Genomic DNA, 14831 nt, shown 5'->3' on the forward strand with positions numbered 1-14831 from the left:
TATTAGGTAAACGGTGGACACTCAGCAGTTTTCCCTAGAGAAACGCAATGAGCAGGAAAATCACCTCTATATGTTCCTCAGCTCTTAGAAGAAGAAAAAGGGCAAGTACTTATCAGCATTCTCCAAGAGTCCCATGGTCGGAAAATTTGGGAAAATCTGAGAAAGGGAGAGGCAGACTCGAACAGATCTCTCTACTGGAGAGCATCGCAGATCTCTGGGATGTTCAAACATGTTTTGTTAATTTCCATATAGGGGTTAACGGTAAGAAGTGATTTTCAAAGCTTCTATGAGTGAGAAGCCCGTTTTTCTCTTTTTAGAATATCTTTATACTATCTGTAAGGGTTCGTTCTGAAGAGAGGAGTGTGGCATTTCAATGAGAACCACAGCGGATGCGGCGGCTTACCCTCCTGGTAACAGGGATGGGAATGGTGGCTCCTTACCTGAACGTCTTCCTAGTATAAAAGATCTATTAAAGAGCGTCACGGGATTAGGGACGCTACATTTTGTAGAGCTCTTACCTTGCACGCACTACCACAACAGGGCTTGGTTTATAAGCTTATGGCTTAAAACTAGACTTGGCCAGGAAGAAACCGCTGGCTCATCATACAACGGACTTACATGCGGAGACTCCGTCTCGTAAACCCAGAGGGTGGGTATGTCGGATGAAAAGCAGAAACGGCGGTAGGGGAGGGGAAGGCTTTTCAAATCGCCCTTCCTCTCAGACACATGTTGACAAAGAAATGTGTGGAGGCAGAAACCAATCTAGAACTGCTTCTCAGCCCACAGAGCTCTGATTTAGGCTCGAGATCGCTGAAGCCATTGTGCCATTTGAGGGCACCAGAGCAACTTGTCACATAATACCTTTCCAAGAGTGCCAAACTTAAAAGCAATTCCCAAACAGTTTAGACAGAGCATTTGGCTCATTGCCTCACGTCCAACAACTACAAAGGGGACTTGAGGCTGCCATCCCATGAGGGCCAGTCTTGTTTCCACAACCCCAGCCAACTTCTAATTACTCACGGGTCAATTATTTGGATTGACGGATTAGCGGCCCCTGTGTTTCTCCCCTTCCACCCTTTCCTGTCCACCTTTGAAAAGCATTCCCTTGCTGCCAATCACTTTTAAATCACATTTGGAACCCAAACTAAACATAAACTGGGTGCCAAGAAGAAATATCCATAATCGGCATTCAAATAAGTGTTTCAAAGCCCGAATATAAATGGGCTTTGTCTCTCCGGCTAAGCGGTTTCCCACCCCAGTCTCTTCCCTTTCTGCAGAGCTGAATGCTCATTAATTTCATGTGGACGTAAAAGTTGAGGAGAGGAATTAAAAATGCAGCCAAACCCGATCATTGCATTTTGCTAAAAGAGTTGATGGGGAAAGAAATCGACACTGATGACTGCTGTTGTTTCGACTAGCTGGCCATTCACGTTCCTAATCTCACCCCGTTCCTTCTGATGCAGCACTTAAACTATTCCCGATTTTTTGGGCCTCGTAATAATGAACAGCCCTGCCTCATCTATACATCACAAAAGGTGACGCCGGCAGTAGATTCGATTTGTGTTGCAAACAACACCCTTGCACAAGACAAGCGAGTATTAAACCACCGGACACCAGCTAAAGAGACTCTAATTGTGTGGTCTCCCTTTATCAACTGAAAAGTGCAGTGCCCAGTCCGAACGTCTGTGCTGGGCCAACAGTGGAGAAACCCAACACACGCCGACATTATTAGCATGGATAAAATGTCAACAAAGCAGGGCCAGTGTGCAGAAGGCTGGAGTAATTACCTCTGTGGCTGATCCCTATCTCCTGTCGCAGCAAAACCCTGTCCGTCAAAGTTGACTTCACAATCATGTGCTCGATGAAAGGATATATGCCCGCGGCAGCACAACTTATGCACCCAGTTATTAAAATGGTGCCCCACAGCCCTATCCCTGTGAGCGGTTTTCAAATAAATTACTTCGGAGGAAGCCTGCCATTAAGTGTAGTACATCCTTTTGAGGAATTAACTCAGGAAATAACTCATATAATTAGTGGAAGCTTTCTTCCCCCTTTCACTTAAAGAGTCTAGCCAAGGTGTCAAGGCTACAACATTCTTCAGTGGTGTTATGGCAACTAAATAATAAGACATTTTATAAGCACTGACAGCTATGTGTTATCTTATAATTATTTCTAAAATTGTAAGTGGATCTTAATTTCAGAATCATCTACTACTCCCCAAACAGTATTTATGTTCACTACAGAATTAGACTTTGGACAGATATTTTTAGAAGCTTCCTTTTTTTCTTTCTTGGTCTCTTAAAATAATTATTATTTTCTTTTTAGTGCTTTATCACAATGTAACGTAGAGCTTACAGAGTGCTTGAAGCACTCATTTGGCTTAATTGTCATTCAGTTTTTTGATTTTCTTTAGCTGTTTGACTTTCGCAAGTTTTAAATGATTTGCTTCTGAAATACGGTATTTAAAACACGCTATTAAGTTTTTCTCTCTCTCCTAATCGAAATTACTTCTCTCAGAAAGGTGGAGAGAGAGGTACTAGTTCCAGAGGTTTGGAATACCTAAAAAGATGAGTTTTTAAGAAAAAAAAAACAAAAAAAAACCTTTCAACCTGCATACTCTTACTGACCAGGCCCCAAACGCATTCCTTCTTGTAGCTCTATGGTGTGCGCACGTAATCTTGCAGATTTGTCCCATTTAAGAGTGGATGGCTTTTATCTAAGTATCTGTTTTCGATGACAGACGCCTTTGTTAATTACTCGCGCAGCACCCAGCAGCATTCAGCCCGCAAGTCTTTTGAGGACACGAAAATAACAAGAATGTTGTATGAAAAGCTGGGTGATCTTTTAAAATCGGTGCTATTGGAAATGGGGTCTGTGGACAGGCAGCTTCAACATCACCTGTGAGCTTCCTAGAAATGCAAATTCACGGACCTCACCCAGACCTACAGGATCAGACTCTGGGAGAGGGGCCCGGCCGTCTGTGTCTCATGGAGTCGGGCACCAGGTGCTTTGAGAAGCACTGTGTAAATAACGGTTAGCAGTTATGAAGTGCTTACTGTGTGTTCTAACAACTTGCTATATGCGATCTTACTCAATGCTTAGGACAACCGTGTGAGGCAGACGCTAACCACGGCATCTGCTTTCTAGATGAGACACTCGCTTTTCAAAGTCAAACGTAAAAATTGGTGACATCAAGACGAGCCCAGCTCTAACTCCAAAGGTTGTACCTTCTTTTGGAGAAAGGAAGAGGGTTCTTATGGTGAGGCCTTACTGGAATGTAAAATTTCCACTGCAGAAGTGTAATTTTTACTGCAAGCCACAAATGCAGTTCTAGGGCCATGATACTTTACAAATGTCAATAGTCTGTCATTGAACATTTGGGCAGCAACAGAAATGACTCAAATATAAACACCACATTTAAACACAGTTAATTATAGAAGCTTATAGGTTTTGCAGACTCGAAAGTGTACCTTCTCTCTACTTAAGACCATAATTAGAAGCAGAGATATTCGTCTGTAATCAAATTTAGAAAGAAAGGCAAAGTCTCAGCTTTCAGTCAGAAGCCAAAATTTGGAACAGAGAGCCAACACAGCTACACTGAATCTCAAACTCGCTGACTTGGGGGGAAGGGGAGAGTCGGGGGAGAAAGACCGCTTCTCATAATTCCAACAAATGCAGCTGAAGTAAGAATCTGATGAAACCAGCTTTTCTTTGAAAACTTTCACACAGGCAGAATTTGAATACGTGGTAGTCTAAAAAGAAGGCTTAAAATCTACAGTTGTCCTTGTCCAAAAACATGTTAAAGGAACCCGAGCCCACCTAGATTCCCCCCCACCCGCCCCAGCCAATGCAAGACCTCCAGATTCTCCCCAGAAGTAAATCATCTGCGATTAGTCAGTTGGGCTTTTTGTGAGGCGGGGTGCACAGGCCAAGAGGAGGACGGGGAGGCTGGGAGGGCAGGAGAAGACAAAGGGATTAGAAGAAGCTAACCATTTGCCCATTCCGGGCCCGCTCCGTGTACTCAGCGCTCCCACCCACTAAATTATCAACCTGGCTCGCCAGGGGTGCTCGCCCGCTGAGCTAATGGGGCACGCTCAAGTTGGACTAGCTCTGAACGCGGCTGAGTGCCTTCCAGGGCCCAGCACCTGCAGATGCTTGGGTAAAGTTCTTCCTCCACCAGCTGTTCTCCGCGGGAGTTCCAGCAAGTGCCCGTCAGCCGGGACGGGGAGGCACTGAGGGGTTCCAGACGGCCCACACGGGCCAAGTGCTCAGCGAGCTTGCGGAAAACGGATTCCCAAGGAATTGCTCTGTTGTGGGGATAAACAGCACTGAAACACGCGGGGAGCTCTCGGCCACCTCAGCTCTACCTCTTCCTCTCAAATGACCCCTCCCTAAGGAAACTTCCTGTTGTGACCCTTAGAGGTCTCTTTCCACTACACACTATTCTTCACTTGAATGTGGTTCCTCCTTAGAAATCTTGACTTCTTTGAAAGAAAGATAAGTGTCCAACCGGGTAACCATTTATTGCTCTCATTAATAATCTCTGACACACAATTTCCTTCCAAAACTTGACCTAGTCACCTTTCCTTGAGGAAGTATGATTGCCTTGCAGGCCAACGTGAAGGACACCAGGAGGGGAGCAGGCCTTCCCTTGAGCCTGTCCCCACCCCTCTCCTCTGCTGCTTGTCCTCAGCTCCCAGTCCAGGGAATGTGCCTTGAGTCAGGGCCAAGGTGAGGGGACACAAGGACTCCTGGCCATTAGGTCAGAGACTAAAAGGTTCTGAGTAGAGATTTCCTCTTATAAAAGGAGAGCTTCAAAAAATAGAAAGAAAGAAAGAAAGAAAGAAAGAAAGAAAGAAAGAAAGAAAGAAAGAAAAGAAAGAAAAAAAAAAGGAGAGGTTCAGAATATGCCAGAAGGAAAACAATGCCAAACGAAACTGTCTTTCCTTAACTGCTTCGGTGGAAGGGATGCCCCCAGCACAGCCAGGACAGGGGAGCCTGGCCTTGAAGGCCTATGTGCTTTTGGGACTGGGTGCCACTGTTTGACGCTTCAGGGCTCAGCTGCTCAGAGTGACGTGTTTGGGGAACATAACATGAATTCATAACAACCTTTACATCTCTGGGGGGTCTCAGGCCTTCTGCCCCTCCGGTCCGTCCACCTGCTTTGGGTGGCTACTTCCTCTCAGCACTGAGAGGGAACACATACAAAAGAGCAGCCCTTGAAGAAAACATTCCAGACAGAGAAGGCACACGCCGGGTAGCAGCCTTATTTCCAGGGGGTCTTGATGGGGGAGACTGAGGTCAACTTCACCACCGCCGGTCACTGAGCATCTGAAATACCTGTTTCTTTTCTCAGGTACGAGTCAAGCAGCACTGCTGGGTTCGGCACTTTGCAAAGAGCAAAGCAGATGTCCGCTGCTGGGCACGTGAGCCTGATGGAAGCCAGCGTCGCGGGTAATCCGCCAAATCCTGTGGCGGGACACCCAGCTTGCCTGCTTACCGGTCTCCCCACTGAAGTCCCTCTGGGGGGAGGCTCACAAGAAATACTGCAATAGGCAGGAACAGCCCAGAGAGTAGGAGGACTCTGAGTTTTCCCAGCTCACAGCGACCGTGAAGGGGCTGTTTCTCTCCAACAGAGGCGGCTCGAGGGGCATCAGCCGCACATGCGGTATGCAAACCTTTGCGCCTCCGCGTTTCACCTGGATTCTCTTTCAAGTTTCCGCAGATGAATAAAGGCGAAGAAAAAGAAAGAACAACAGAGAAGAACGGCTTCCCTCGCTTCAGTGGCAACAGCTAGTGTGACCTCCTAATCACGGCACTGTGCCTCGGAAGGCGCCGCCCGCTGCAGAGAAACATCTGGCAGGTAGCAGCTGAGAGCCCTGCGTGCAGAGGGAGGAGGGCACGGGTGGCACGTCCAGTGGTCTGATGCCAAAGCAGCCTTCCCTTCTTTGCACCTGCATCCACTTATTCTGGCCAAGCGGTGCCTCCGAAAGCACCAAGCCCACGTTTTCCCATGCCCTCGTGGAGGACGTGAGCTTTTAAAGAACGCAAGTCTTCCAAGCACAGATGGAAAATGTAATTAAAGATTTCGGATTCTGTACTCCCAGTTACTATCATCCAGAAATGCTACTGCTCTCTCTCTCACAGTCCCAGGGCGGATGGAGTTGGGGATTTTGCAAAGCAACTGGCACTTTGCTCAGTCTTGCTTTCGGCTCTGCAGGACTGCATCAGCCCCTGGCCTTTCAGCCCTGCTGGTTTGTTGTCAGCCCTAACAAAGACCACCACTGCCACGGTCCCCTGGCTATGTGGGCCGGTGGCTACGTCTGCATAAAAGGTTGGCTTTCATTTGGACTATATATGCCATTTGCCATAAGACTTTTGATCCCATTAAATGTTCGTCTTGGAGAAAAAAAAAAGATCAAATTAAAGAAGCATTGAGGCTTCTGGCTGTAAGTTTATATTTTAGAACCATAGAGGGAAAGAAGTGTATAAGACAACCTGACATCTTCCCCATGCTGGGCCCACTTTTTGACAACTACTCGCTGCTTATGTTTCCAACCATTCAAAAACCTATGGAGCAGAAGAAAACAGGTGCTAGAACATTCTGGCCTTTCAGCAGGATCGTGGCAATACAATTACCTCCTGGATCAGTGTTTGGAGGGAGCAGGGAAAAGGCAAGAGGCTAAGAAGAGAAGCTGAGTACCCTCTTGAGCAATAAAGACTAAAGGGCCAACCTTTAGAATAGGGGTCTGCAAAATACACTCAGTCTTCAAGCTAAATCCAGTCTGCTGCCCGATTCTGTAAATAAAGTTTTATTGGAAAATAGCCACGCACATTCATTCACACCACTTAGGGTTTTGGTGCTCCGACACAGAGCTAAACGGTTACCACAGAAACATGGCCTGCAAAGCTCAAAACAGTTACTAACTGGCTCTTCGCAGAAAAAAATTTGCCCACACCTGTTTTAAAACACACAGAATTTCCTTTAACGTTCTAGGCCTGGGCAAGAGAATTCAGTTAATCTTAACAAATGCCAACAGACATTTAAGGGCACGGGGGAGAATCTCAAAGGCCAAGGAGCTCGTGCTCTGCGTTTCTTTGTGAGGACAGACAACAGCAGGTGGCCTTCAATCTGTCTGTGGCATCAGTGCAATATTACCCGAGGAGTAATGCTACACTGTCCCGTGCCCACAGATTCTAGGCAGTTTTCCATGCCCTCATTTTTCAAAAGATTTTTATTTACTTATTTTAGAAGGGAGGGGAGGGGCGGAGGGAGAGAGAGAGAGATCTCCAGCAGACTCCCTGCTGAGTGCGGAGCGCCCGACGTCTGACTTGATCTCAGGACCTTGAGATCATGACCAGAGCTGAAATCAAGAGTCAGACGCTCAGGGGGCGCCTGGGTGGCTCAGTCGTTAAGTGCCTGCCTTCGGCTCAGGGCATGATCCTGGGGTCCTGGGATCGAGCCCCGCATCGGGCTCCCTGCTCTGCTGGAAGCCTGCTACTTCCTCTCCCACTCCCCCTGCTTGTGTTCCCTCTCTCGCTGGCTGTCTCTCTCTCTGGCAAATAAATAAAATCTTAAAAAAAAAAAAAAAAAAAAAAAAAGAGACGCTCAGCCAACTAAGCCACCCAGGCGCCCCTACACGCCCTCATTTGTGAGAGCTCAGACTGTCCCATCTTGACATCTAAGTGCCCCCTTAGCTGATTCTTAGGGTTGAGTCAGGACAGCCGAGTGCTGGGGTCGCCTGTACGCGCCAGTGGCCAGAGGCCATCACCGTACCTGTTGGCCAATAGCTGGGACCTGGTTCCCGAGGGCGAGGTCAGGTAGATGGCCAGGTCTCCCCTCCTGGGATGGGTGATGGTTATGCGTACGACGACGTGCTCCAGGTAGTTGACGTGGTGGTTGGGGTTATCGGAGCAGCCCGAGGCTTTGTAGATGGAGCGCACCGCGCTGTTGGGCCGAATTGTCCTGCAACGGAGAGAGACAGAGTGTGAGCAGAGCGCACGACGGGGCTGGGCTGGGCGCACCTGTGGGCTTGGAATGATGACATGATGTGACGCAAGCCACCGGGGCTGGACCCTAAATGACACAGCGCTCTCATCCAAGGTCACTTCAAGGTTAACCGTGGTTATTGGAGAGTGGGAAAGATGCAAGTGAGAGAAAACGGGGAAATTAAGGTTCCTTTATCGTTGCGCAGGGAGCGGTTATTGAACTTGAGGGTGTCACCTTGTTAAAATGCAGGACGCCGCGCCCCTGCCCGCAAGGCCTAGTGAGGCTGAGGTGGACTCCGAGAATTTGCATTTCTTCAAGCTCCTAGGTGACAGTGATGTTGCTGATCTACGGAATACACCTTCTGGACTATAGGTAGCAGGTGCGGTCGTGCGGGGGAGGCTTGGGGATTACCGTGACCTCGGTTCAAATCCCTGGTCTAGCACGTCCTTGCTCTATGACGCACGGGGCACATGCCTCCTCCGGCCTGAACGTTCCAGGCTTCTTCGCTAGCTTCCTCCTATGCCACTGTCCCCACTGAACCCTGGGCTCCAGTCACATGGACATCAGTTCAAGTTGGGGGTGATTCGTTTCCCACCCCAGAGACTGTGGCTGAAGTTTTTTTTTTTTTTTTTTTTCCTTCTTTTTTTGCTGTTGTTGCTATGGCTGACTCTCCCTTCCTGGTCAAAGCTTCAATTTCACTCTGAGACCGTCATTGAACCACATGAAAGATACACCCCCTACTTCTTATTTTCTATCCATTTTATTTCCAACCTATTGTTATCTTTATCTACGATGCTGAAAATATAATTCATAATTACACGTTATGGAGCTCAGTTTTCAGAATATCAGGTTTAGTTTTTTGGAGTACGTTGACTTAAGGAGAACACTTGCACCACTAAATAGAAATATTGGCTGAGTAGGAACCTTTAGAATGCCCATCTGGAAGGGTCCTTCAAATCCCTGTTAAGAGATGCTTTTAAGGATCCTTGGGTCCTATTATGTGGAAATAACAGCTTAGCATCCTAGACATTCTATGAGAATTTTATAATTACGTTAGAAAAAAAAAAAAAAAAGAACAAAATGACACAAGCTTTGCTTCCATGGACACCAAAGGGCTGTCTGGAGCACTTGTGCCGGCCTGATCTCTTTCAGGAAACTGCTATGCTGTCTGCTAGCCACAAGCATTACTTGATTTGTCGGTCTGTGCTCTCCACGCACACGTGCTGCTGGGGAACGGTGGTCCACTTCTCGGCTTCCGTCACCATGGCTTCCGCATCCATCAGTCCAAATCCATACAGGTGGCTCACTATGGAAGACAAGAGGCTGGTCAGCTTCACGGAAGTTAGGATCAACCTAGCCTGTTCTATGTCGAGTTCTGGCAGAGAGCCCAGACACACCCCTAGGGGATCCTAACGTTCTCGCTAGCCTCGATTTAAGAAAACAAGTACAACAACACATGTGAGCCAACAAGATCACAAAATGAATGTCTCCTATTCAGTGATGATGTATTAGGACTAGTAACAGGACTGTCATTTATGGATTACTAGCACGTGGCAGGCACTAGACCGTCTTTCTCCATGTAACCCTCTCCACGATCTTAAGATGTTGGTGCTATTGTGATTATCGTTCATGGATGAGAACACTGAGGAACAGAGAGAGACCTAAGACCAAGTAGCAATTCAGTGGTTAAGCTGGATTCTAACCCATGGAGTTTTGCTCCAAGGCCTGAACTGTTAACGACTTCAAGTGATGACCTCATCAATTCTGTCAGATAATGAATAGGTTTAAAGAGAAGGGACAGTGTCTAGACCTACTCCTGGTACAACAAGAACACACATGCAAGAAATACCTGTTTTCTGATATATCCAGGAGTTAGGCCGAACGTCTCAGAAGACAACAATTATTACCTTTCCTCCAGTATATGAAAAATTGATTAAACTTTATGCATGCAATATTTGGAGGCCTCTAGACTTTTCTACCAGTGTCTTCAAATGTTGTAATCTTTTGGTTCTCGGTAAGAATACCTATTGATCTAAATCTAACTTGACATAATGGTCTCAGAAACTCCAATCACATACAGGAATATTTTTAAAATTAATTAATTAATTAATTAATTTTTACCCCATCCCTTCACCCCCTCCCCTCCAGCGATCCTCAGTTGGCTTCCTACCTATAGGGATATTTTAACGATGATACAGCAATATACACGTGTGTAGTTCTTCTTAAAAAATACTTTAAAATCCCAGTGAACACTTAAAAATCTCCACCCTGTATTAAACCGTCTCATATCTTTATATTTAACAAAGTCATATTGCTACCAGACTTGTTGCCTAACACATTTTCCTTATACCATTATTTACATGAAAATGTCTGTCGCTGCCCTTGCTTATGGATTATTTCAATACTTCTGCTTGAAATTCAAGACACTCTATGATATAGTCCCATTCTACTTGCAAAACCACCTCCTCAACGAAATCTGTACTTTAGAAAGGTCATTCCTTTACAGCTCCCAGTCAGACCTGGCTCTACTGCTTCACTCCTTTGGCTCATGCTGAGACCTTGGCCTGGAACTCCCTGCCTCCTGCTCTCCGCACAGTCACATTCTGCTCCTAAGTTCTGGAAGGCTTCGCTAGTCTATCTTCTTCCTGAAATAGCCTCTGTCCAATAAAAGTCAATAGACATTTACTGAAACTCAGCCATCTGTCATGAAGGAACTTTTCTCTTTTTTAGTCCCTAGAGCTCTAATGAATTTGTCAGTCCACCTGCCCTTCTGCCCACCGAGCCACCCAGCCATCTACCTACCGATCCACGCGTCCTTCCAGCATTTCTGGAATGCCTCCTATGTGTCACTTTTTACTTCTGTGTCATTAATTGAATTACTAGCTGATTCCATCAGCACATGTCTTTGTACCCTAACTATATTGTAAACTGCTTGATGACAGGAACTAGGACTTCTATTACTTCATATGTTTCATGGGATTTAGCAGAACTCTATACACATGGGGGGGGGAGAAATGATTGCATATAAAAAAGGAAAGCTGTGTTAGGATTTGGAAATACTGCTTTATTTCTGCTATTTGTTAATTACATAATTCTTGGCAAACAAGATAAAATAGCTAACCCACAATTTCCTTGTGATACGACTGTCTATCCCGTTTTACTAAGTTAAGTATTGTTATTTGTCCCACGTGAGAAACTCGTCATCAAGACCTACACAAATATAAGGGCTCATTATTAGAATATCAGGTACTCAGCCAGACAGGACATACTGAATAAAACCGAATCAAACTACTCAGGGATAGCAAGAATATATGCGGGATTCTCATATGTGTACTTTTGCGACTTCTATTATAAATGATTATTTCTCGATTAAAAAGAAATGTATATGCATTGTAAAAACGTGGAAATACATCCAGAAAATAATGAAGAAAGCGAAACTCAGCAATAACCTCATCACAAACTGGGATGTGTACATTAACGGGTCTGTGTCAACGACTCTATATATTTAGTCTTAGTTACAGGACATGATAGGTGATTTTGCCTCCTTTGTTAGAGTCAGAGTGATCCACGTGTTACAGAGAAATGTCAAGTGTGGGTTTAAGGAAACCGAACTGTCGAGATCTCTTATGCAAGGCTCTCATTTATCGCTTAACCATCAATACAGGCAGTGATCTGTATCATTTCATCATGAACATTCCAAGGCGTTGTGTTTCCTAGAGGAACTGAAATTATGGCCCAACACACTATGCTATGCGAGGTTCCCTAACTCTGCACGGTACCCAAACATCCCCATGCTAGTGTGAAGGGGATTTTCAACCAGCACAACTTAGCATTTGATCTCAGTTTAGGGAAAAGAGATGAAAGATTTGATTGGCAAGTGGGGGGAGGGGAAGAGGCTGGGTGGGAACTGGGGGGGTGGGGGGCAAAACGAGGGCTGCCTGGACTTGCTGTGGCCTCGCCCCCGATCCCCAGTAACTGTCAACCTAACAACCATTAGGACATAAATGAACACCTAGAGTCAGCAAATACAACAAACACTTCAGGCCTGAGAAACAGCCACTGAAGTAGAAAAGCACCGTGAGTCTTTATGAAGGCCATAAATTTGTTTCCTTTTCTGAGTCAATTCCTCTCCTCCAGAGACAATGTCCATTCAGGCAACACTCAGAGTAGATGTTCAGAAAAGAGGCTGCCTAATTGCGGTTAAAATACAAACTGGCAGGGGAATGGAAAAAACATCGTATTAATAGAATATTAATAAATGAAGGAATTCCATTAGATCAGTAAAGGGCATTCAGTCATGGAGATTAAAATACTGGAAATCGTCCATAATCATGACACCTGGCCTAAGAAAAAAAGAAAATAAATGTATATCTTTTTATGGGGGCTGGTGCTGTTGGCAATACATCAACCCCTTGTGTTCTGATTGGCAATTATTTGTTTGGCTCTTAGTAAATACCAATGAGAAAATAAGACAATAATCACACAATGAATGGGGTAGGCAGATAAACTCTTTTAAAACATGATGTCAACTGGGGAAATAGCTATTAAGTAGTTGGGAAGCATTAATATTTTTTAAAAGATATGATTATAATTTGACATATAATTTTTAAAATATACTACAAAGTTTTCATTCTCTAAAATGACCTATAAATTCAGAAACATCTTTTTTTTTTAATTTTTCTTAAGGATTTTATTGATTTGAGAGAGAGCATAAGACAGGGGAGGGGCAGAGAATTATAAGGGAAATTTGGAGGTCTGTTTTTTTTTTTTATTACTGACATCTGTAAAGTCTTCATTAATGCACCAAATTTATTCAAGTATAGAACCAATATTCACACTTCAAAAAATTACGATTATTGCAAATATACCAGGCAAACAACTCATTGTGCTATGGCCATTCATACCTAAATTAGTTTTATTTACGCACATTTCTCATGCCAAGCTCAGAGCAAAACCTGCACCTGAAAATAACTTTACGATGATCAAGTAGGACCGTCCCTGGGCAAGCTTTGCGTAAATGCAAAACTCTATGAAGTTAGACACTATAATGGTGCGAGGAGGAATCCAAGCAGCTCAACGGAATTTCTCATTTCTCTGAGTGTGGGCAGCAAACATTCAATTAATCGTCTGAACATTAATTAAGATTCAAAAATCAATATTTAGAAAGCTATCAAGGGAACAAAGCATATTTACAGAGTAATTAAAGATCCTGAGGCAAAGTTATTGAGGTAGATTTCAGAAAGTGGAATGTTGCTGGGCAAGCTGAAAAAAGAGAATCTGCAATACTTGAATAACATTATATTTGCCTCATTAGGCTGCACGACTGTGTATGCAGATAGGCGGAGAAAAGTGGACTTGGCTTGTGCCAGAAGTATAGCTAGTTTTTATTCCAAGGAATCTGAAGGCTTCCCTGCTTGCACCAGCTGGATGAAGGAGAGAAGGCAAGAAAATAGATACTGTGCTCCGGCAGGTGTATCTCTACTTTCTGATGGGACCAGAAGTGCTGAGGGAAGCTAATGGTTCAGCACGTAAGGAAATGATAGCATAGTTTGGAAGCAGATACACTTAGCTGAAACAACAGCTCTAGCTAGGAGGCCTTAAAAATTCCAGAGAAAAGCTAGAAAGCTCAGCAGGAAAAAAAAATTTAAGTTCCCGAGCACAGGAAGCTATAACCAGCGAAATTTGGGATACTTTTATGTCTTTTTAGTGGGCTATCCATACTGGAGCCAGATAGTTTTTTAAAGATTTTTAAAATTTATTTATTTGACACAAACAGAGAGAGAGAAAGCAAGTAGAGAGAGCACTAGAAGAGAGGGGTGCAGCAGAGGGAGCAGCAGAGGGAGAGGGAGAAGCAGGCTCCCCACTGAGCAAGGAGCCTGATACAGGACTCGATCCCAGGACCCCAGGATCATGACCTGAATCGAAGGCAGTTGCTTAACCGATTGAGCCACCCGGGCATCCCGAAGCTAGCTATTTTAAAGCTTTTTCTTTTTCTTTTTTTTCTCCCTCCCTCCTTCGTTTTAATATTACACTGAATGGAAAGTTCATGATAACTCTAAAATGACTATTAGTAAAGCACTCTCTCTATAATAAAAGACTTGGTTGGTTAAAATTTTTTCTTTTTTGCTTTTTAAGGTTTTGAGTTCTCGCATCTTTTAATACCAATAAATTGAGTGACTAGAGGGCGGACGGGCATCTCGGACTATTTTTGTTATTTGTTACGATACACCTAATCACTAAGATTCAAAACATGGTTGATAAATTAGGTTCCATTATTCGATTATTAGAAAGGGTCAATTTCAATACACCCACATAATTTACCCGATGAGTTATGGGGGTGTGACGCAACTACTAGTAAGTCACTTAGGTGAGGGTCCAGAAGAAACAGAAAATGATACGTGTTCTTAGGCAGGCATGAGAGAAGAATAACTTAACGATTTCACTAGGAAACAATTAAAAATACTAACTGAGCAAAAAGACTTGAAAAGAGTATGAAATCAGTGAACACGACAATGGAAAGGAAGGAACCTGATCGAGCCTGGTGCACAGAAAGTGCTCGACACATGTGAGCTGAAATCTGGAAGCAGGTAAGATGACCCAGGCGGGGAAGGCGGTATTTGGACTGTGCTTCGGCGCCTGCCAACTCTTCAGTGAGGTGGAGACACAGGGAGGACACTCCAGGGGCCAGGAGGCAGCCTCCAGGTTACATAATCACCAGGTCTGCATGTGGTTTCCCAGGGCGAGGAGGAAACCAGCAGCCCCGGAGTGGGTGGTGTGTGGGGTGGGTGGTCAGCAGGGGATGGGCATTCGTGGTCAACATGGCAGGAAATAAGGGGGTGAG

The 14831-nt window shown here is 44.8% G+C and overlaps 1 protein-coding gene across 2 annotated transcripts in view; it reads right to left on the reverse strand.

Annotated features, from left to right (window-relative positions):
* The window catches only part of PCSK5 (proprotein convertase subtilisin/kexin type 5), a 456163-nt gene that overhangs the window by 189575 nt on the left and 251757 nt on the right, over nucleotides 1-14831 (reverse strand). For both annotated transcript variants that reach the window (XM_008691034.2, XM_040620237.1), the window contains exons 11-12: nucleotides 9179-9296; nucleotides 7778-7966 (exon numbers count right to left, since the gene is read on the reverse strand). In XM_008691034.2, the coding sequence (XP_008689256.2) occupies nucleotides 7778-7966; nucleotides 9179-9296 (307 nt within the window). The remainder of the gene's footprint in view (nucleotides 1-7777; nucleotides 7967-9178; nucleotides 9297-14831) is intronic.

Source organism: Ursus maritimus, unplaced genomic scaffold (genome assembly GCF_017311325.1).
Source record: "Ursus maritimus isolate PB19 unplaced genomic scaffold, ASM1731132v1 scaffold_34, whole genome shotgun sequence".
Lineage (NCBI taxonomy): Eukaryota > Metazoa > Chordata > Mammalia > Carnivora > Ursidae > Ursus > Ursus maritimus.